Source organism: Acyrthosiphon pisum, chromosome A2 (assembly GCF_005508785.2).
Source record: "Acyrthosiphon pisum isolate AL4f chromosome A2, pea_aphid_22Mar2018_4r6ur, whole genome shotgun sequence".
In the NCBI taxonomy this organism is placed as follows: domain Eukaryota; kingdom Metazoa; phylum Arthropoda; class Insecta; order Hemiptera; family Aphididae; genus Acyrthosiphon; species Acyrthosiphon pisum.
This window is the reverse complement of record NC_042495.1, coordinates 79,866,597-79,890,142: the sequence shown is the minus strand read 5'-3', so window position 1 is coordinate 79,890,142 and position 23,546 is coordinate 79,866,597. Positions and strand designations below refer to the sequence as shown.

Below are 23,546 nucleotides of genomic sequence, written 5' to 3'. Positions count from 1 at the left end.
ACGTCTAACGAATTCTCAATCAAATTAGGGTGAGTCAATTTAGCATATAATTAAATCCTTATATATATATATACATATATATCAACGGAGGTGGATATATGTATATATATATATGAGAAGGTAATAACTTGAAGTATGTGACTGTGTACGCAATATACCTAGACAACGAATCATAAATAATAAAAAAGAAGTAAATATATATACACTGCGCGCACAGTCCATTTTCACGTTACTACATGTCTTAGCATTAAAAGTAGTTACTTACCCATTAATAGACCATTTATTTTTAGAATCACTACCAATAATTATTTTTTAAGAACTTTTATTCTAAAAAATAATTTATATGCATCTATTTTACAGATTTTTCTATTAACCCACAAAATATAAGGGTACATATTGTGGATGAAGCAGAAAAAATCATGAACACTATAAAAAAAGATATAAATAACCACCCAATATCATTAAAAATGGATTGTTGCACTAGATTAAATAGAGGGATAATTGGGATAAATATACAATATCATATAAAAAACAAATTAGTTATAAGGACATTGGCTTTTTTAGCTATATATATGGATCCTCGTTTTCAAATACTTCTTGTTCCCGAATTTAAAAAAAAAAGCGCAAGACCATATCTGCAAGCTATGGAGTTTGATATGTGCTTTGAAAAACGTTGGCCGACCACAAGAAGTGTGTACAGTAAATGAACCTGAAAATGTGTATGTTACATCTGTCGATAATGAAACTGATATAAGTGATGACTTTGAGTTATTTTTAAAATCGAAAAGTGTTAACGATTGTATTACCACTAATAGTACATTATTACAACCTAATATTTGTGAAATTGTGAAATCATATAATGGAGTTCAAAGAATTTCATATGAGTCTGATATTAGAGAATACTGGAGTTTGAACGAAAAAGAAATGCCTGAGTTGTATGAAATTTCACAAATTTTAATGTCCATACCAGCCCCACAAGTAAGCTTGAAAGATTAAGTCATTTTATATTTCCAATGATTGTAAGACTTATACTAAAATTGTTTTCAGGTTAGTGTTGAAAGGACTTTCTCCACCTTAAAATTTATATTAAATGACCTGCGAGGAAATCTCTCTCCTGCACTTTTAGAGAGTACCTATTTTGATTATCAAATGTAACACTCAATTCAAATTAGCAGCCATAAATACATAATGGTTGCATTAATGTTATCATGTTCATTAGACATTATAAACTTTATTGTTAAAAATTAACATTTTATAATTTTATAATATAAAATATAAAATTATAATTTATAAAAGAATTAAAGATAATTTTATTTGAGTTGTCTTTTTTAATTTTTCAAATTATCATTATTGTTATCTTGTTGTATCAATTACAATTATTGTATGGCTATTGCCTAAAATTGTAGATAGACACTAGATACACTATAATATACTCATTAGGTAGGTACTCAGTATATTATACTATTATAGTATTATACTGTCTACTGTCTAGTGTCTACAATTAATATGTCTTTTAAATTTGTCCAAACAATTAAGAAATAACATTTAATACACATTTTTTACAAGTATACAATGTTTGAATATTTGTATAGGTTGAGTACTGTACCTAGTCTGTAATTGTTATTGAACTTATATATTAATGGTTTGAATTTTGAAACCGTTACCAGTAACACTCAGACAAATAATAGGCATGTATACGGTAGCAGCCTGGGGTGCCTGGGCTCCCACGGAAATTTTTGAAAGGCGCCGGTGAACTGAGTTTTAAATCAGAAGGGTTACAACTTGTATTTAAAAAATATAAAATGTATTTTTGTGGTCTCATTATAATTACTATTTAGATGCTTACAAAGCAGTAAAAGCGCAAATAGGGGGGGGGGGGTCTTGGCGGTGCTTAGCACACCAAAAATCAGTCAAATCCTCCTGAAAAAATAATAATATAATATATATTATAATTTAAAAAAAAAAATTTGGGGTTTGAGCCAAGAAGCCCCCCCTCCTAAGCATTTTTCCTATTTGCGGCACTGTTACAAAGATATGTTTGACAAAATTATGTAGGTAGTATCTTTATTTTGGTAATAAAGTCAAACATGTATTGTCAAATTGATTTCCTGGCTTCCTAAAAATCTACTATAAAGTATAAACTATAAAGTACCTATAGGCTATAATGTATAAAGAATTAAGACAGACGACGACGGTACGCGTCTATTATTGGATATTATTGTTGTATTATTTTTGATTTGTAGCTAGGTGGTGTAAAATGTAAATGTGTAATCCAGGGCTGTACATGTATAATATTTCTAAACTTAAATTACTGCAATTATTGTACTTATGTTTTATACATTAATAATTATTGTAGATAGATAATTCCAATTTTTTTTAAATCATAAATATTTCATTAGTGAGGGGAGGCCTTAAAAAATACGGCCTTTGGCGTATAGACTTTTTTTCGGTTCAATAATAAGGTAGCGCCGGTTATTAGCTAGGCTGCCACTGCGGATGAAGTCTAGTCACGCCTACTCAAAATTTAAAACCCACAAAAGTGTAACCAGGTTTTAAACCCGAAATCTGCAAAAAATTGTGCCCGGTTTTTAAAACGAAACCCGAAATCCGCAAAAAATTGTACCCGGCTTTTAAAACGAAACCAGAAACCCGCAAAAAATTGTACCCGGTTTTTAACACGAAACCAGAAACCCGTAAAAAATGTTACCCGGTTTTTAACACGAAAAACGAAACCCGCAAAAAATTGTACCCGGTTTTTAACACGAAACCCGAAATATTTTAACCCGTTTTGACTCCCTGCATTCAGTAAATTGATATTTTGAAAATGTTATCTTGTATAGAAACTGATAAAATAAACAGTTGGTGTAAATTTCAAGTACTTACGGTTATTCAGTTTTGGACAATAATTAAGAAAATTGTTCAAAGAGAAATCGAGTGAATACTGTAGCTGGTACAAATGTACAATTCGTAAAAATTTGAACTTCAAACGCTCATAAATAATTAATTTGACTTTTCAGTAGGCATTTTTTTGGTTAAAAGTAGAAAAACTTCTAAGGAATCTTGAATTCAATTTTAAAATCTTGGATATAAAACGACAAGTTTTTGGAATTTCCAACTTAAAATAATATAGGAAATTTCGTGATTTTGACTCATAAAAAATTATTGTGAATTTATGCTCAAATAAAGATGCACAAAAAAAAATTTTAAAGAAACATTACTTATTGTAAAATGTTAAGCTTAATAATTATAATGTAGTTTTTGTTACGCTTGCCATTTCCCTATAATATTAAATTTTTATCTGACAATCTATATACCTATAGTATATATATATTTATACTACAGACATAATTCTTTTTAAATATTTTGAATCTTTTTGAGTTATTTATAGTAGATTAAAATTTTTTATTTCTTTTGTAAATATCAACAAGCAATTTAATCTATTTTGTGATAAATGATAATACCATAAGTTTTTAGATTTACACTTACCGATTAATTTTTAAAATGGTTATTTACCAATTTTTTTCCTAGCACCCATTATATCTATACACTTACCTATTAGTAATTTTACCTTATATCAATGAATGTGTAATTCAATTTTGCTGTTGGCAAATTAGCAAGTACCTATAATCTATATGGTATATCTTGATAAACATGTTGATTGATCATTCTATAGTATTTTAAATATATTATTATTTATTATGTACGAGAAAATAATTGGAAAATAAGTAGTAAAATAACTATACAGGCATAATAGGCATATAAATAATTATTTATTTTTAATTTTAATTGATTAAAAACTTAAAATTTAAATATATAAGTATAGGTACATTTTTTTTTTTTTGAATGAAGTAAAATCATTAGAAACAATTAAATGTACACATATTAATTAAAATTAATTTATAGCAAGTGCATCCATTTCTTGTGTGAATTGAGTTTGGAGGTTTGATAGTTTATTTTTAAGAGCAGCAACTCCCATTAGAACAATATTTTCAGGCTTTAATGATCCACAGCTTTCTACATTGAAGAAAAACTTGTTTGGTTTTGCTCTCCAGTTGTATAGTCCTTCATGCTGATCTTCATTAAGTTCTGAATATTCACTTTTAGGCCATTCATCTGGCTTTGGGAACAATGTGTGTCGCATTGTGTTGTCTGGGTCATATTCAAAGCTTACACCTGTAGTAGGATTCCATTTAGCATGCTCCTTGCCAAATCCCTTTTTAGCAAATGCTCTAATTTTTAATTCTTGTCCTTTACGCAATTTAATAATTAGTATATCATCTTTTTCACCATATTCATTAATATCGCTATCTTGGTTCCTTGAAGTAACTGGTACTACGCGTGGATTATTGCTCACCAAATCTGCAGTAGTTACGTGTCTTGTCATCTCTTCTGAACATTTAACATGTAAGTTGAATTCTACACTGCAGTCGTGACAGAAGTCTGAGCATGTGCAGTCTCTGGAGTACTGAAGGCGATCGACTATCTCATCGGATGTCAATGGTATAAGACCAATACGGGACGCTATAAACTCGTCACTTAACACTGTTGAATTACAATCCAGCTGGACCCAATCAATGGCTAATGTCGGTGTTTCTGCGATGAAAACTCTACGCAAGCTATTCGCAACGCTAAGATCAGTGTCTTCAATTTGAAATTTAATTGAGTCAGTAGTCAGTTCAGATATATGTACGGAAGGTTGATTAGCATACGGCATGATTATTGTTTTTTTTTTAAAGGCTGATTAACTTGTCGAAAATAATAATATGTCTATAGATGTAGTTGATGCTGTAGGGTCGTAAGAACACTAGAAACACAATAAAAAATAAATATTAAATATCGTTATCTCAAGTATGAAACTGTCAACAACTCTCAACCATCGAAGTAATCAAGTATTCCAGCAAACCAAAAAAATAGAAGACCACGGTTGTAAACGTAAACAGTAAACTTGTAAATAATTAATGTACACCATGACAAAATATATAGGTATGTCAGCAACTCGTGATACGCAAGTCTGTGACGTAGCATTTCTTCAACTGGCTGAGCGGTGGAGTGGTGGTGTTGTCTTCGGCGGCGGCGGCTATTGCGGCAATGACAGCGGTGGACCAATGAGAACCGGAGAAATGCTACGTCACAGTACAAAACTTGGCGGAGGGTGGGTGCGCAATCTGTTTCTAAACTGGTAATGTTGTTGACATACCTATTTATTTTTTCATGATGTACACCACGATTAAAGATATAATTATATCGTGATGTACACTTTGTCATTTTAATTTCAACTTTAAGGTTATGTTTTTAATAAATATATTATCAATTTTTCACGTTGTGTACTTGTGTTTGTAACTTGTGATTAGAATATTGCAGGATTCTGATTTCTGGAGTATCCATAGTCCATAGATAAACCCGGAGGCCGGAATCGCAATTCTCAAAGGGCAAAAGCATCAAACAAATTCATGACTTTTAAACACGAGTAGGAAGTCCTAAAAAATTATAATTATGGGGAAGTTAAACGTGGCTATGCTCCGTTATTTGACACGGGAAGATTTTAGAGTTTTGACTGCTGTAAGTATTATTAAATGTAAAATGTCACGTAAACATTTAAGTGAAAACATTTAGCACTGTAGTAGTCATGTTCGTAATGTATGTACTAAACAGATTGAAATGGGAATGAAAAACCATGAACTAGTTCCAGCTACATTGGCTGCTTCAATTGCAAATCTGCATCATGGTGGTGTACACAAAATCTTAAAGGAACTCTGCAAACATAGGCTGTTGTCATATGAAAGAGGAAAACATTGTTAGTATATTAGTTTGTTATATTATTGTTGGCTTACAAATTTACAATAGCTACTGAGAAGGTAGTCTGGTTATTTAAAAACTAGAAATGTCATTCTTTTTAAACAATTTTAAAACTTCAGTTGACAAGAATTAATAATTATAAATTGAATCTATAATAAATACAAAGTTAACTCTAAACACAAATAATTTTCCTGTCGTTATTTGAAACTATGTTTATTTGCCCTACTGAACACTTGTTACTACACATTTCTATATGTAAACATTTTGTAGATACGTTTATTTATCATAATTTTAGATTCTGAGTGGAACGATGAATGTATTGATTTTACAATGATGTTTTTTTTTTTTTTGTGTGTGTACACGATAAGTAGTCGAAATAATGCTACGATTTTCAACTTCAGTATCTTGTTCGATCAGAAAGTGAATATCGTTGATGCATTGGGGAGGTCAAAATTTAAAATTCCCAGTAATTTTCAAAAGCGGCAAGAAAAACCAAAGAAAAATTAAGGAAAAACGGGAATTTTTACGCAAAATCGATTTTTCACAAAATTGAATTTGGTTTTTGGTGTAACTTTAAAAAAAATGACCCTAGTACGTTAATGAAATTTTGACTGAATGATTATATTAGCATTTTCTATACACCATAACATTTTCAAAATATTTTGACTTATTTTGAGCCCTTTACGGACATTGTCACTTTTCATTTTTTTTAGTTTTTTTTCTAAAAATATCAATAAAATTTTATTTGTTGATTAAAAAAGCTTGAAAATTTAATAAAAGGCTCCTAGTATATTGTTTCAAAAGCAGATAAAAAATATTAAAAATCCTTAGTCATAGTTTTTTTTTATAAGCATTTAAAGTTCAAAATTGACAAAATATGGAAAAATCACGAAAATTAGCAAATTATTTTGAGTTAAGAATTCGTAAAAATTTTTCTTTTTAAATCTAAGATTTTAAAATGTAATACAAGATTCCTTATAAGATTATCTACCTTTATCAAACAAAAAATATCTGTAAGAAAGTAAAATTAAATTTTTATGATCGTTTGAAATTCATATTTTTACAACATTTGATATTCACTCGATTTCTCATGTAACAATTTTCTTATTTTGTTGTAATTAAAAAACGAATGACTGTAGATACTTGAAAATTTCACTGAATGTTTATATTAGTATTTTCTATATACGATGAAATTTTGAAAATAAATTGACACTTTAAGCTGTTTACGGACATTGTCAGTTTTCAATTTTTTTAGTTTTTTTTTCTATAAATATCAATAAAGTTTTATCTGTTGGGCCAAAAGTGTAAAAATTTAATACAAGGCTCCTGATATATTGTTACAATAGCAGTTGAAAAATATTAAAAATACATAGGCACAATTTTTTTTTATAAGCATTTAAAGATCGAATTTTGACAAAATTTATCAAATTTAAAATTTAATAATTATTTCATAGTTAAAAGTTTATAAAATGTTCAATTTTTATATCTAAGGATTAAAAATGTAAAACAAGATTCCACCTAAGTAGTTAATTCTGTTACCAAAAAATCTAAAAAATACATAAGCACAATTTATTTTTATAGTCATTTTAAGCTCAAATTTGGACGAAACCACATATTAAAAAACCTGGAATAAATATTTTAGTTATTTTGTTGTGATTGTATATTATTGAAATTTCTAAAGTATACTATTATATATCTATGATAGTACCACGACTTGTCGTTGATGTATAACGCGTTATACCTAATGGATATTGTGATATGATTAATTTGGAATTTATTATAGATACCTATTATTGGTCAATTTTTTTTTTAATACCATAGATAAGTATATAAGATACCTTATACCTAGACTGACATACCATCTCCGCTCAGAATCGTTTTTTTTATACAGTGATATTATATCATTCAATTCAAATTTAATACTATCCATTATACAGTGACTCACTTGTAACCTACTGTACAGTAGAGCGACATCCACTTACACATTGAGATTGCGTTAGTTTTTTGCGGAGCACATGCACAGTCGTGTAGGCAGATAGATTTAAATTTTGGCAAAGTTTTTTCGTTTAAGGAGTGTAGTAAAATGTAAATTACATGTATTAAAGATATACTATAAAGATTGTATCTTTTTTTATATAAGGAACCAGTGGCGTAGACATGAATTCTGAAAGGGAGATCAAAAAAATAAAAGGACATAGCTAAATGGGAGGGGAAAATTGGAAAATCCCCCACCCTATCAAAACTTTTTACTTAGGTAGTAGAATATTTAACAATAAGGAATAATAAATATAATTTAAATTGATTCAAAATTCACATCAAACACAATACGGAAATTTATCCACTCCATTACTCCATAAAGTCAAAACTTCTATATTATAAAATGCTACATCATTAAATATAAATTAAATAAATAATAATTAAATTAACAAATCTAGTTTGGCAAAAAAAGCCAATGGGAGGGGTCTGTCCTCCACATCCCCTCCTTGTATACGCCACTGTAGGGAACCAATCTTACTGAAGCTGTCTAGTGAGCAAAGTAGAAGCAGCATTGGTTTTTATATTGTTTTTGCGTTTTGTTTTAGTAACTAGCCACAAAACTTTGATTTTTGCGTGTTTGGAACAACATTTTGTTGATGATTCACTGTGGTATATCTGTGGCTATCAAAACAGGGATAGGCTCTCCATTTTGTCATTGAAGATAATTGTTCACTATAAAATATCGTCTTTCGAGCATATCATTGTTTTCCCAACCAAGGGCACTCCTGTAGATATATAAACTGAAGGGGGCTAAAGTCAAGATTAATAATAATTTTTATTCTTCAAATGATAATAAACATGAATATTAACTATAATAACGGGAGGGGGGAGGAATGATTCCAAAAGTACCCACTGCAGGTGCCCTTATTCCCTAAAACCCAAGGTCCTTTTATTCTTTTCCTATAATTTCTTATATTTTCTAATACTTTTAACACTTACTGTATCTCGTCTACCCACTATATTGATTTTTATTTTATACCTAGGGATTTGTCGATTTTAATTATGGCACTTATTCTACCCATTATTATCTTTGGTTAATGTTTTCCTCAAAACATCCCTGCATAAATTATACCAATCTAAAATTGTTGATTTACTTCAATTGATTAAAGTATGACCAATAAACGGATTGATAATTCATGCACCCAAAACGACACGGGCTTCATTATTTCCGTTTGACTTAATCAACTGTTACATTTACCACTAAAAATCGATAAAAGTATTTCTGTGAAAATATTATTTAATTTTCTTATAGAGCAATAAGTATAGATGTTAAGTTATAATTTTCTTTTAGAATCGTATTTTTTTCTTTCAGCTTAAATGGCGTTTTTTATTATGTTGCATTTGTTTTTTTTTTATATGATAAAGGTAATGTCTGTCTATTTTATATACATTTTGCACTGATTAATTTGTCTTAACTCATAAATAATTTTTTTATAGAATAGAATAGATTTATTAAATTTTAGAAACCTTGTTTACCGAATAATTGACACAAAAAATTACAATAGTAATTTACTTAATATATAGTACACATTCATCGTACAACACACAAACACACTAACTGATGGACTGTTAAATTGCCTATAATATATTTTTTCCTATTTTATTTTAACAGCTCTAAATTTGTTGGACGAAAGCTAACGTGCTCACAATTACCAATATAACCTTATCTAGGTACAATTGTTGGGAATTTAATTATATAATATAATATTATTATTAGGCCACATATTTTTCCATAATTGCTTATCCAATAGGTCAATTTAAACTTTAGGACATATATTGGACACGTATTATACATAAAAATTAATATTTATGAAGTTAATTAAACAACAAATATATATTCCATTTTTGTTATTTAGATGATGGTTATAGATTAACTAATACTGGATATGACTATTTGGCACTGAAAACACTTACTTCGCGTCAACTTATATCATCATTTGGTAATCAGATTGGGGTTGGTAAAGAATCTAACATTTATGTTGTTGCTGATCCTGAGGATAAACCAATATGTTTAAAATTACATAGGTATTCTTGAATATTTAACTTTTATAATTTAAAATGTGAAATTATATTACCTATATATTTATTTGTCATTGTGTAGATTGGGAAGGACATGTTTTCGTAATTTAAAAGAAAAACGGGATTATCATGCACATCGTCACAAGGCTGGTTGGCTGTATTTGTCAAGAATTTCAGCTACAAAAGAATATGCTTACATGGAGGCACTATCAAAAAGAGATTTTCCCGTTCCGAAACCCATTGATATCAATAGACACTGTGTGCTTATGGAATTAGTAAATGGACATCCTTTGTAAGTATTTTCCTTTTCTATACTTAAATATAAGAAAGCTTATAGTATTTTTTTTTTTTAAACTAAGTTTAAATTTTTTAAATTATTTAGATCTCGTCTTTATGAAGTTGATAATGTAGAAAATTTGTATGATGATCTCATGAATTTAATTGTTCGTTTTGCTCAACATGGAGTTATACATGGTGATTTCAATGAATTTAATATAATGATTAATGATGAAGAAAAACCCATCGTGATTGATTTTCCACAAATGGTGTCAGTTACTCATGCTAATGCTGAAATGTGAGTATATATTATAAGTATTTCACCCATCATGTATTGTACATTGAAATTCACTCAATCAAACCGGTGTGAAAAAAACCACCAATATGTTTTGAAATTATCATTGAGATGGTTCATTATCCTGGTGTCGGATAATTTTAAACCGGTTCAGCTTAGCAAATTTCTAGTGTGTTTAACATACGTATATAGTATACTATATAGTAAGATGATGTATTAACAATTTTTTTTTTATTGTACTTCAGCCCGGCACTTAGGCCCATCAGGTATTGTAGGTATTACAGTTGGTAGGATTGGTACAGTTGGTTAAGTGAGTAACCACATACAAAAATAGAAGTATTGTGAATTATTAGTATAAAATGTTGCCCATCTTGTCTCATGCTATTGCACCTGTGCCTAAATATGCCCATGCTAACAATATAGGTAATTAGTAATTTCCAAAATAATATATAATTAGTTTTTATGTACATTATTCAATGTTACTAAAATAAACATATTATTTTATTGCATTAAAATTATATATTCCACTACAATGAGGTTGCACTATGTTGAACTTCAATAATTTGATTTCATAAAAGTCTAGAATTGTTTTACTATGATAACCAATAATATTCTTATTATTTTCAATTTTGTCATTCACACATAAAAACGCCCTATCTGCCATATTTACAATTTTGAGGTTTAGGTAATGGATGACTGGATCAGTAAAAAATAGTCTATAATTTTATATTATCTCCTTTTGCCTGTCTCCATTATAGAATTAATGAAAAATAATAAATTGAACCATCAATGTGTTACTATAAATTATTTATGAAATACCTTATAATATGACACCAACTATCAGTGGTATAATTGTTTTGGATGGGGGGGGGGACTAGGGGGGATATCAGAAATGATACTTTTGCCCCTCCAAATAATCCACATTTAAAAAGTATTCTTTACAAGACTGTTAACATAATATTATAATATTTTTTTCCTCAAATTACTTTATAAAAGTTAATATTTATTTTAGGGTTCTCTTATTGAATAATATTATGTTGATGCATTGTCGGTGTTACTATTATCGTAATAATCGCATTATTTGTGACTATTATTATCCATGATTCGTGTACACGTTATTATCTTGAAATCGTGATTATGACTACAGGAATGGCCAAACGGGAGGTCAATTTTCTCACACGATCCAATAAATGTTTGAAAAACAGTCCAATTATGAGTTATAAATTAATTACTTGTTCAACCTTATATTTGTTGATATTAAAATCTATTTTTTAATTCTAGGTATTTTGACAGAGATGTTAAATGCATCAGAGCATTTTTTAAAAAGAGATTTGATTACGAAAGCCACTTATATCCGGTATTTGAAGATATTGTGTAAGTGATGTTTAAAAACCAAATCATAATTATTTTATGTGAAATATATTTTCTAATTATTTTGCATTTATAATTTTAATATTAATAGTCGAGAAGAATTTTTAGACGTCGAAGTGTCAGCTAGTGGTTTTACAAAAAATATGGACCAATTTTTATTACATGAACTGGGTATGGTCGATAGTATAGAAGAAGGATCAGGAGAAGAAAGTGATTTTTATGAAAATGAAAAAGATGAAGTGGAACATTTAGCAGAACGAGTGGCTGAACTTATGAAAGAAGAGTCTTCTGAGGTTCTTGGAAACTCTACTGTCCCACCAGCTAAAGAAATGTCAGATAATGTAAAATCAGAATCTGAAGAATATGTATCATTAAGTGAAAATGATGATTGTGAAAGTGTTGCATCAAAAGTATGTTATTCAGATATACATAGTGTTAGAAGTATGTCAACAGCTACAACTATACCACCAGAAGTAATTAGAGACAGAGTGAAAAAAGCATTGGCAAAAAGAGAAAGGGCAGCAGTAAGACATAGAAATCTTGCCAAAGGCGAAGCCAGTGCTGTAAATCGACAAAGAAGAGATAACAAAGATACTATTAAAGATAGTTTTGGAATATGGGGTTAAATATCTTGTCATGTACAATTTAGAACTATTATACTATAGAGTATAACATAATTAAATGTATATTGTATAATAACATAATATTTGTTGTACTTTTTGTTTTGAATCTTAATTCCTTACTATTGAAAATAAAAACAACACAATTTTAATTAAAACTATATTCGAAGTATTTTACATAGGTTAAATATATAAATGTTCACATCCAAGAATAAAAAATTCAAAATTCAAAATTGAATTGCAAGAAATTAATTTACTTAAAAGTAGCAACGTTGCAATGGTAAAACTGTATTTTAAAATAAAATAAATTCTTACAGTAATTATTTATAATTTTGATCATTTTTTATGACAAATATCCATTACAATAATTAACAAAAAATGTTTAAAACTGTATTTATTAAATAGCTCATCAAAATATTTCAAATTAAAACAAACTTAAATTGCAAAAATATCATGCAATAAACAATGATAAAAGTTATAAGTATATTTAAATTTAAAATAATTTATTGATCACAATATCAGATTATTTTTTTTTTTAATTGATATTTATTATGCTTTGTCAATATGGCCATTTTCGCTACATAAATGTATTATAGTATTATATTATATGTTATTGTAAAAATGAATATGTTATTATACGTTCAGTATACATTTTTATAATTTAAATTTGATACTGATGATCTAGAAATATAATGCTGTTTTAAAATAAAACAGTTCAACAAGAAATTATATTTATTTTAAAAATATTTCAATTAAAGCTTGTTTTATAGAAAATTTAATGTTATTTACCTAAATGAAATATTTTGATATTAAGAGTTCTTTTGTGAGTTGAATTTCTGTTAAATTTAATCACATGGAAAATAAAAATACAATTTAACATCTTTAAGCTAAGTATCTTGGTATTGACACTATACATTACTAAACTTAATATAAATTTGGGAAACAAATTAATTACATTAAAAAAATTATTATTAACTATTTATAATTATAATATATAAAGTTGCAAACTTAATAATATATTTCAAAATTGTTACAAAAATTACAATAATTTTATTCAATGTCTGTTAATGTTTATTTTATACAATTCTGTGTCTATTATTTAAAGTTAACAAATTCCTCAATAAATTTACAGCATATTATAGAAACTATACGCACTGTAATAAATAATATCTTATCATTTAGAGGTAAGTAAAAATAAAATGTAATTGGTAAATCAAAGTTGAATCGCGATAATTCAAATAAAATAATTCTTGTATAATTTCATATATAATATGAAATATATTATTAATTCAATTATTAAAATTTTGTTTTTATCTCTTTGGGTTTCAACTATCAAAATTCTACTACATTAGAACAACTGGTGGTTACTGTTTAGCAAGTATGCTTGCTATTTGCGGTGCCATGGTGGGGTAATAGGAATTCCATTACCTTCGAACAAAATAGTGTTTATGCTAATAGTCAATCATCTGGTAAATATATAAAACAATACAAATATTCAATGAAAAGTGTGAGTCATTATCTTATATCTAATAGGTATTGGACATGAATTGTTAACATGTGTTAATTAATATTTGGTAGAATTTTAATGAAACTCCTCAATGATAATATGCTGAAAATGTATTAATATCTCTATAATAACAATACATAAAAAATACTGACTTAATGTTTAGGTAGGTACACCATGTCATGTGGTTCAAATAATGGCTAAAGACTAAAATTAATTTTGATGTGATATAATTTAAACGGCTGGATAAAATAAAATAATTTTTAAACCTTTGAGATTAAGTGTACAATATAATAACCTATTACCCATGAGTTGTATCATCTTCCACAAAGTCATGTGCATCTTCCCTGGTAACACATTCCACGTGGCTTACTTTATTACGGAACTTAACACCATAAAACTTATGCGCATGTTGTAGCAATTCTGGCCTAAACGTTGTAGTAATGAACTGTGCTTCTGAAGACATTTCATGTATCATATCGGCAACTGATTTTCTATGTTGAGGATCTAGCGCTTGATCAATTTCATCAAACAAGTAGAACGGGGCAGGGTCACACTTTTGAATAGCAAATATTAAACCTAACGCCACAAGAGACTTTTGACCCCCTGATAGTTGATTCATTTCTCGCATTTCACCTCCTTGTCCAACAAATGACACTTTGATCATGACACCAGAATAGTTACCAACGCTAGTCTCATCTCGCATATTAATTGTTGTTGATTCCTCACCTCCAACAGTTTTCATGACTAGTTTCGCATGGCCAGCAGGTACAAGTTTGGAAAATACATAAGAAAAATACTTGGATACTTGTTTAAATGTTGATTGTATTGCATCACATTTTCGTTGTTCTAAAACATTCATAAGTTGTTCTATTTTATCATAACCACGGTCAAGTTCTTGTTTTCTTGAAACTAGTTTTTCCTTTTGTTCTGAAAAATTTATAAATTGATCCAACGCTTTTTTGTTGACATGACTAAACCGTTTTAAGTGACTATTAGCTTTTTCTAACTCTTTAAATAAATTTTTTGAAGAATAAGACATATATTTCGTAACCAGATCTGTATTGGGTAAAGCCCCAAGATCGTTGATTTTAGATTCCGATTCTTCTAATTTTTTACGTAACATTTCTTGCTTAGAAGTTACTTTACAAAGATCTTTAGATTCGTTTTCAAGTTTATCCTGAGCATCTTTTTCTTGAATTTTCCATTTGTCCAATTCTTCTTGGCATTTTTTTTGCCTCTTGACAGCTTCTTGTACTTTGGTATCGATATTTTTCATATCTACATTAATAGTGTCTAATTTTTTTTCTATAGCATTTAATTCTAACCTACTACTTTCTAATGTACGTTTACGTTCTTCAACAGATATTTCTTGTAATGCTTGTAACAATTCATCTCTACGACGAATCAAATTGTTAGTTAATAGATTTTCTAATTTATTCTTGTCTGCTTCTAATTTCATACGCATTGCAAATGCAGTTTTATTCTCTTGTGTCAATTGTTTTATGTCATTATTAAGTTTATCCATTTCTTTTTGATCAGTGACAGATAATTGTGCCATAAGTTCTTGGTGTAGTTCAGATTCAAGACCGGATCTTGTAGTTTGCATTGCTTCTAAATTTGAGGAGGCAGTTACAAGTAATCTTTCTTTTGTCACTCTATATCTTTCAATTCCAACCATTTCTTCTTTAATAAGTCTGATATCTCCTTTTAATTTATCAAAATTTCCCTTAGCTTTACTGTTCTTGGTTTCAGTTTTTTGCATATCCGCCATGACTACATTAACATTCCCTTCAACGTCATTTAACTGTGTTCTAAGTACAGTCAACTGTTCTTCGGATTCTTTTATTTGAGACATTAATTCATTACGTTGCTTTTGGATTTCTAATTTAGAACGGACATTTTTAAAATAACCTCCAGTAAGCGTACCACTTGATGATACTTGATCTCCGTCAATCGTAATACAATCTAACATACTTTGCTTAGATATACTCGTAGCTATTTCTAAATTTCGACATATCAATGTCTTGCCAAAAATAAATCTCATCGCTTTATCTAAATGAGATTCATAATTCAATTTGTTGACCATTGGAATGGCATCTTTGGATTGTGGATATTTTATTGTCCTAGCAGTTAATCTATTAAGCGGCATAAATGTTACTTCCCCAGGTAAATTCTGATTATTTATTTCTTTTAAGATTTGTGTTCCAATCTTATCAGAATCAACAATGTGAAAAAACATTCTTCCACCAGCAGTCACCTCAACAGCCGTCTGTATGCTTTCATCACAATCAAAATTTTCAATTACTTGGCCATAGTATTGTTTAGCAAGATTGGCTTGAGATCCTCCACGTTCTTTGAAAATTTCTAAGACCTTACGCACACTATCTCTTCCATTTAAAATTGCTTTACCAGCCATACTTCGAAGCAACTGATCAGCTTTAGCTAATTCATCTTTTAATGTTGAGTAAGTTTGTTGCAATGAACTTTCTTTACGCCACAATTCATTTCTTTGACTTTGATATTGGTCCTTGTTTTTTTTCAGTTCATAGTATCGTTTATTATACTCGTCAATCGCAGTCCTTTGTTTTTCTAATTCAGTTGAGTTACTATGCACCAAGTTCTCAAGTTCTAATAAACGTTCAGCATCTTTTTTCAAATCTTCTGTTAATTTTTCTTTATGTTCACTTTTATCTTTAATTTGCTTGGTTAAAGATTTTAATTCTTTTTGAATCCATTGGTCTCTGTCTTCCTTGGATGCAAATTGACTTCCACGTCCTTGTTTAGCATACAATTCCTTACGCTTCTGTTCTTTAAGTCCAAGTTCTCTTGTACAACTTTCTTCTTTTTTCTTTTGAGCTTCATATTTAGGTCTTATTTCTTGCAAGTCTGCTTCTTTTGTTTTAATAGTTTCTTGTAACTTTTCCAACTCTCTGACAGCCCTTTCTCTAGAATTATTATCACCTTGCACTTCATCAGTAAGATCTTTAATTGTAAAATCTAATTTGGTTTTTTGCTTAATCAATTCTTGTTGTTCTAAATTTAGAGTATCTTTGTCCTCTTTAACACTATGTACTAAACGTTTGGCATCACGTAAGTGTTTAGTTGATTTTTTAGTTTCGTGTGCTGCTTCTTTTACTTTTGCAGTAAGACGTTTTTGTTCTTCATCAACATTACTCATTCGGCTATCTAATTCTTCTAATTTTCTTTGAGTTTCTTTAAGTTCTCTATCATGAATACAATACTCTAAAGTTCTTCTTTTTTTATCCCATACTTGATACTCTTTTAATTCTTCCTTTTCCTCCTCCAATGTGCTTAAACGATCTTCAATAGTTTTTATAAATTCTACAATTTTATCCAATTTTGTCTGAGTGTCTTTTAATATCTCAATTGATTCTTCTTTTCGTTCATCATACACGCGAGTGCCAGCTACTTCTCTCAATAATTTGAGTCTATGTGAATCAGGAGATGTTGCCATTTGATTAATTTTACCTTGCTTAACTATATAATAAGGATTTGAATGAGAAAATCCAGCAGATTCCAATAAATTAGTAACATCACTTCTTGGTACCATTTTTTTATTTAAGAAGTATTGGTCTTTCTTAACACCAATAACCCTTCTTAACACTACCTCTTCTTTATCAATTGGTAGTCGATTGTCTGTATTGTCGAAAATGATCTCTACGTAGGCAGAATTGACTTTAGGTCCAGTACCTTCATGTAGCAATGCTTGACGTTGTTCAGGCCGAAGATGAGAAAACTCATCGCTGAGCACAAACTGAATAGCATAAAAGAAATTACTTTTTCCTGAGCCATTACGGCCAACAACAACATTGTGTCTCTTGTCAAATGGCTCCACAACTGTTTGTTCACGGTAACTCTTGAAACCGTGAATAATTACTTGTTTGATAAACATGGTGTTTCTTAGTACGTTAAAGTAGAGGTTAGTACTTTTTGACAAAACCGTGTACGAAGATTATGTTTTTGAGTTTTCATAGTGCCCTTCATTAGTCTCTTATTTTCATTTTCATTGTCTAAAAATTATAATTAACCAATTATTATAATAGATTCTCTAGTGTTCATCATATTTATTACCTGTGTCTAACATAATTAGATATCTTAAATTAAGTTTAAACTTATTAAAACTACGTGTCAAATAAAAATATTCCGGAATTAAACATAAAAGTATAAAATACGTCTTTCAAAAAGTCGGTAAACTAGCAAAGCAGTATTAAAGAAGACAAGAAGTTGTGTTTTGTTTACAATTTTTCAATGATAAGCAGTGCTACCGTAATGAAAAATCGAAGTCTGCCACTCTGCCAACATTATCGTTAAAGGATATTAATACAAAAAATAATCTGTATTTAGGTAGATAATAAAATAATTTATTATGTAAATATCACGTCCGTGGTAAATATCATTGATGATATATATTAATATAGATTTATACATTCTCTATGGTAAATGATCTGTCTGTTATCATATCTTTTTAATCGTAGTCCGTAGATAACACGGCTTAAGATATACCTTAAACCGTATATCTTAAACCGTGGTAGATAATATACAATCTTGAATCCAAGAATTAACGTCCTTGGAGTTTTTGTCTATCAGTTTAATGTGTTATCAACTTTCAAAAGGGTAAGTTTATTACTATTATTGCCAATTGCGAATTGTCCATATAGTATTTAGCTAAACAAATTTGCAATTGCTAAAAGCTGACTGCCGTTCGTTATTATTTATTACTCGTTTGTCATTAATTTAGTTAAAATCTTAGAACAGAAGAGTGTCAATCGCTAGAATATTTAATTAATTTAAATAAAGGTTTTCGGTCACTAAACATGTTAAATTTGAAACGGTTTTCAAAAGTAAGTTTTCCAAAATTAAGCTTGGTACCTATAGGTACAAAAATTGTATGAAATTATAATAATTTTTTTTTCTTGTCAGGTTTCATCTGGTGCTAAATTTCAATTTGGGCAGTCTGCTTTAGCGCATAAAAATACATTGGGCTACAGATTTGTTCATGCAAATTCCTCGAGTTCTGGGTATATTAGCACCACATAATAGACCCTTTGTTTAATTTTACAGTTAATTGGTTACCTGTTTTGTTGGCAGAAAATCAAATGTAGGAAAATACGCTCTGGGCTCATTAATATTTGGATTTAGTACCATCGTCGTTTATGCAAAATACGATACAAAATTTAGACAGTGGTTAAAAACTAATGTTTATGGTTCAGATGAACTTTTAAAGTTATTATTATTTGAAGATAAATCCATACATAATAAACCAAACAGTGAGAAACCCAAGTGAGTATTTTGATTACCAAATAAATGTTTTATAGTATATGGCATGGGTATATTTGGTAATCTAGTTAATATTAGATAATATATACACTTATAGAATTTAAAATAGATTAAAATGTGTGTAGGTATAATATTTAACATTAATTTGAATGGTTATTAATTTTAGATTAGTTCCTCCCACTAATAATCATGATATATCTGTTAAATCAACACCTTCAAAACTTCAAACAAAAGAATCACAAACAATTTCCGCAGAAACAGACAAACCAATAGGTAACTATTAATTGTTAAAACAAATTTATGGTATTTACCATTTTATATAACTTAACTTATGATTTTATATTAACAAAAACATTTTTCAACTAGACAAGGAATTAACTGGAAAAAATAAAATTTTAGGAAAAAATACTGAAAAAGAAACATCTGACTTTAGAAGAATAAGAAGTGAGGCAACTATAATAGTTAAAGAAGTTTCAAATTCATATTCCGAAGCATTAGATGCATTAAAAAGTGAGTGACTAATATCAATGCATTCTAATTATTTAAGAGGATTTCAGACGCTTGCTAAATATGATGAGGACTTTTTTTTATTCTTACACTTGAATTTGCAAGTGCTTTAAAAAAGTTGTTGGTTTTAAATAACTTATAATTTAAGAACTTCTTTGTTTGGAGTACATATTTGACAATACTACATTTTATTAATCATTTTTTGAAAATGATATTACATATTTTGTACTAATATTTTTTTATTACTATTAATCTAATAAGTCTTATTCTTTATGAAACTTTATTTGTAGACTATTATGAACTAGTAAATGGAACTGTTAATGATGTTTCTCACAAACACAGTAGTAGCTTTTTAAAAAAATTACAAAAAGTCAGTCTGGAAAAAGATGAACTCTTTCAAACTGCTAAAGTAAATGCTCAAGAAGCTAGGTAATTATGTAAAAAATCTAATATTGTAATTACTAACATTGTATGGTTTTGTAATTAATTAGGAAGCGTTTAGATCAAATGCAATATTCATTAGATGAATCTAAACATGATGTAACAAATGAAGAAAAAGAAACTATTATAAATAATATTATGAAATTAAAAACGGAGATTAAAACTTTGGAAAAGAATTTTTTAAATGAAAAAGATGACTTATTACTATTTAATAAATATAATGGACAAGTTATCAATATAAGAAAACGATTCTCAGTAAGTAAATCAATTTTCTAAAATATACTGTTAAATCTCGTTCTAACAGATATACTGTTCTTATTGATTGCATTGTTTATTTTCATAGGAAGAGTTACAATCATTATTTCCTCATGTAAGACTCGATGATAAAAATATGAAATTGACAGATGCTGAATTTGATGTGTTTGTCGATTACATTACCCAAAAATTGCTGTTTTATCAAAATGAATTGTTTAAACAACAAGTAAATGTATAGATTATTTTAATTTTATTTAATTTTGTTATTTTTTTATCTGTTAAACGATAGTGCACATTTTTATTAGGCACTGTGTTATTTATTTGAGCTATTTATACAACATAATATTCTCGGAGTTATTATCTCAGAGAATAAGTAAACACATCAATAACACTTAAATTAAGCTATGCAAATAACTACAGTTGTAAATGTTTCAATTTTTTAATTTTTCATAACTAAAAAGATCATTACTTATTTCCTTAGATATTTGGTGAAGAACAAGTAAATGATGTTGTTCATGCATTAAAAAATGGTAATCCTGAAGCTATTGATAAAGTCTTGGGATTTCAAGTAGAAAAAAATCGTAGAAGGCACATGAATAATTTTATCAATGAAGTAAAGAGTTATGTTTAATACTATTGTAGAATTGTATTAATTCATTTTTTCTATAGAGCTTTGGATCAAAGGCAAATAGTGAGGCAAAGTTTAAGGAACAATTGAGATTTCAAACTGAAGTGCACATGGATCACTTAAAAGAAGCTGCCAATTTAGCCGAAAAGGAAGTTGAACGCCGTGTAAATTTGGAATATTCTGAAAAATCAGAAACCGAGAAGCTTAAATATAAGGAACAAGTTTTGAGCATGATTGCTGTTATGAATGGCATAAATGATGCAGTAAAAGGTATATAGCTTATAGTTGTATCTGTATAACATCATTAATACAATAATATTATTAATACTATTAATATAATATCAATAACTAATATTATTCACCTAACCATTGTTTTAATTAGTTTCAAAGTTAATACTTTTAAATTTAAATTATAATAAATTGCTTACAACATTTTGCCTATGGACCCCTTATACAAACAGATATTTAACTGTGTTGTTATAAACGTAAATAATTCAGTACATTGTAACTGTATCTGTAACTTGTAACAAAGTTACTGCAACTATAACTTGTAACCAATTACACATTTCCAAAGTATTTGTTACGTGATATCAGATATATCATTTTAGTGTAAGTAATCGAGTAACTGTCTATCTCTTCCGTAACAACCTAATATACTTTTTATGTACTTATCAGTTATCATTTAAAAAAAAAAAGCTCTTATTTAGAAATTTTCTAATTTGTGAAATAATGTTCACTTGATAAAATTGTATATTATTTTTATTTAACCGGAATTATGTATTAAATAGACAATTTCTAATTTGTATCTTTTAAGATTCTTAAGTACAATGTTCATTTCTTGAACCATGTCTTAGAAAACTGTTTTTTAATCTTAATTTTTTAAAATGAAATGTTAATCTTTGTTTATTGTTTTAGAGCATTCAAAAAAACGAGATAAACTTAATGAGTCATTTTATTTATGGACAGCCTGTCAGTCATTATCTGCGGCAATTGATACTGATCAAAATGATTCAAAGCATGAATTAATACCTTTACAAGAACTAGTAAATAATATTAAGAAATCAGGAGGTGGTATGTATGAATATTTTAAAACTAAATATAAAACTATGTTGAAATGTTACTATTTTAATTTAGAAAACCACGTAATAATAAAAGAACTGTTGGATACAATACCTGAAAGAGTATTAACTCGAGGTGTTTATTCAGAAGAAACATTAAAAGACAGATTTCTTAATGTTGAAGATAAGGCTTTTCATATGGCATTAGTACCAGATACCAACGTAAAATTATTTGATTTGATAACATCATTTGTATTTACAATTTTCACCTTTAAATCATCTATACCAATTACCGAAGAAGAATTCAATGAACCTATTAATGTTAATGAATTAAATAATATTGATATTCTCCAACGAGCTAGGTAGTTTAAAATATTATTTAATAATATTAAATTGTGTGATATAAATATCTTTTTTCTTTAGGTATTGGGTAGAAAGAGACAATTATTATCGGGCCTTGCAGTATATGCATTTATTGAAGGGAGGTGCTAAAATAATAGCATCTGATTGGATGAGTGAAACTCGTGATTATTTAGCTACACAGCAAGCTGCTCAGACCCTTTTAGCTTATGCGTCAGAGAGTTTACGATCTCATGTGGACGTTAGTAATACATCAATATAATGCAACATTCTCTAATTGAATTAATTTTTGTTTTTAATCATAGGATTGTTGTTAGCTTGCAATTTATTTGTCAGCAGAGTCTAATACAAAATGTTTATTAATTAAATTAACAAATTATACTGCTATAGTACAGCTAATTTTGTATCATTTATTTGAAATATGTTGTTATTAAAATATGTAGATCAAACATCTAGTTTTTTAATGTTTTTTTAGTCAGTTTAAGAACACAATTTGCTTTGATTGCCTTAGACAAAATGTATTTATAATGTACACAATGATTTCGCCTATAAATGCGCAGAAGCCCAAAATCAATCCAAAAAACAAAACCACAAACGCCCCGTAGAATTGTGACATGGAAAGAATCGTGTCCTCGGTAAATACAATACTGTGTACCAGCTCTTCTTTGAGGTTCGCCCGATCCCATTGCTGCATAATGCCCGTCTCCGAGAGTCGCGACATAATGGTACTAATTCTATGTCGAAACGGCGATCCCTTTCGAAGCATAAAAGTCGACGAGTATGATTCGATTACGCACTTGGGTAAGACGTGTAGGTGTCTCGAGTCGTTGAAAATCGTCTTGTACCTTTGTGCATAAAATATCAGTTCGCGTTTGGACGCTAGGACGGCCGTGTCTCTCTTCAACAGTATCCTTTGGACGAAGTGACCGAAGTCTTCGGGTGGCAATATCTGATAGCGGTCAACTAACTCTTTGAAATCATTGCTGGAGCCCGCCGACGAGTTGATCAGATAGTACATGTCTTGTCTGCCTACTAAGTTCAAGTCGGTCTTCAGCAGCGTGTGCTGGTCGTTGATTTC

At 28.8% G+C, this 23,546-nt stretch overlaps 4 protein-coding genes across 5 annotated transcripts; 2 read left to right on the top strand and 2 right to left on the bottom strand.

Annotated features, from left to right (window-relative positions):
* Positions 1 to 3,751: 3,751 nt before the first annotated feature.
* On the bottom strand, positions 3,752 to 4,858 carry LOC100160474 (DNA-directed RNA polymerase II polypeptide-like). The gene is given in 1 exon segment (NM_001162618.2): positions 3,752 to 4,858. A coding segment is annotated over 1 exon segment (822 nt). The 5' UTR covers positions 4,715 to 4,858; the 3' UTR covers positions 3,752 to 3,892.
* Positions 4,859 to 5,325: 467 nt separating this feature from the next.
* LOC100162491 (serine/threonine-protein kinase RIO2) lies at positions 5,326 to 12,575 on the top strand. The gene is made up of 7 exons (XM_008191701.3): positions 5,326 to 5,559; positions 5,653 to 5,794; positions 9,690 to 9,858; positions 9,935 to 10,144; positions 10,235 to 10,426; positions 11,705 to 11,797; positions 11,886 to 12,575. The coding sequence occupies exons 1-7, from the start codon at positions 5,494 to 5,496 to the stop codon at positions 12,418 to 12,420; spliced, it is 1,407 nt and encodes a 468-aa protein (XP_008189923.1). The 5' UTR covers positions 5,326 to 5,493; the 3' UTR covers positions 12,421 to 12,575.
* Positions 12,576 to 13,672: 1,097 nt separating this feature from the next.
* LOC100164588 (structural maintenance of chromosomes protein 3-like) lies at positions 13,673 to 18,262 on the bottom strand. The gene is made up of 2 exons (XM_003240907.4): positions 18,014 to 18,262; positions 13,673 to 17,952 (listed from the first exon to the last, which is right to left on the bottom strand). The coding sequence occupies exon 2, from the start codon at positions 17,832 to 17,834 to the stop codon at positions 14,220 to 14,222; it is 3,615 nt and encodes a 1,204-aa protein (XP_003240955.1). The 5' UTR covers positions 17,835 to 17,952; positions 18,014 to 18,262; the 3' UTR covers positions 13,673 to 14,219.
* Positions 18,263 to 18,543: 281 nt separating this feature from the next.
* LOC100167997 (MICOS complex subunit Mic60) lies at positions 18,544 to 22,917 on the top strand. 2 transcript variants are annotated; one of them, XM_003240908.3, is made up of 13 exons: positions 18,544 to 18,783; positions 18,863 to 18,960; positions 19,031 to 19,222; positions 19,386 to 19,492; positions 19,586 to 19,729; positions 20,017 to 20,155; positions 20,218 to 20,422; positions 20,511 to 20,648; positions 20,904 to 21,035; positions 21,092 to 21,320; positions 21,966 to 22,121; positions 22,185 to 22,470; positions 22,532 to 22,917. In XM_003240908.3, the coding sequence occupies exons 1-13, from the start codon at positions 18,757 to 18,759 to the stop codon at positions 22,728 to 22,730; spliced, it is 2,052 nt and encodes a 683-aa protein (XP_003240956.1). In that variant the 5' UTR covers positions 18,544 to 18,756; the 3' UTR covers positions 22,731 to 22,917. The 2 variants fall into 2 exon arrangements, with proteins under 2 accessions (XP_003240956.1, XP_001950414.1); XM_001950379.4 differs by having other exon boundaries at positions 18,562 to 18,783; positions 19,619 to 19,729.
* The last annotated feature ends 629 nt before the right edge of the window (positions 22,918 to 23,546 follow it).

What these genes read in the sequence shown, in the direction of transcription:
- LOC100162491 (XM_008191701.3), top strand. Translation starts at nt 5,494, where the DNA reads ATGGGGAAGTTAAACGTGGCTATGCTCCGTTATTTGACACGGGAAGAT. An exon ending in ATATGAAAGAGGAAAACATT is followed by an intron (nt 5,795 to 9,689) that starts GTTAGTATATTA and finishes TTTGTTATTTAG; the next exon opens with ATGATGGTTATAGATTAACT. An exon ending in CCGGTATTTGAAGATATTGT is followed by an intron (nt 11,798 to 11,885) that starts GTAAGTGATGTT and finishes TAATATTAATAG; the next exon opens with TCGAGAAGAATTTTTAGACG.
- LOC100164588 (XM_003240907.4), bottom strand. Translation starts at nt 17,834, where the DNA reads ATGTTTATCAAACAAGTAATTATTCACGGTTTCAAGAGTTACCGTGAA.
- LOC100167997 (XM_003240908.3), top strand. Translation starts at nt 18,757, where the DNA reads ATGTTAAATTTGAAACGGTTTTCAAAA. An exon ending in GCAAATTCCTCGAGTTCTGG is followed by an intron (nt 18,961 to 19,030) that starts GTATATTAGCAC and finishes TTTTGTTGGCAG; the next exon opens with AAAATCAAATGTAGGAAAAT. An exon ending in ATGAATTGTTTAAACAACAA is followed by an intron (nt 20,649 to 20,903) that starts GTAAATGTATAG and finishes TTATTTCCTTAG; the next exon opens with ATATTTGGTGAAGAACAAGT.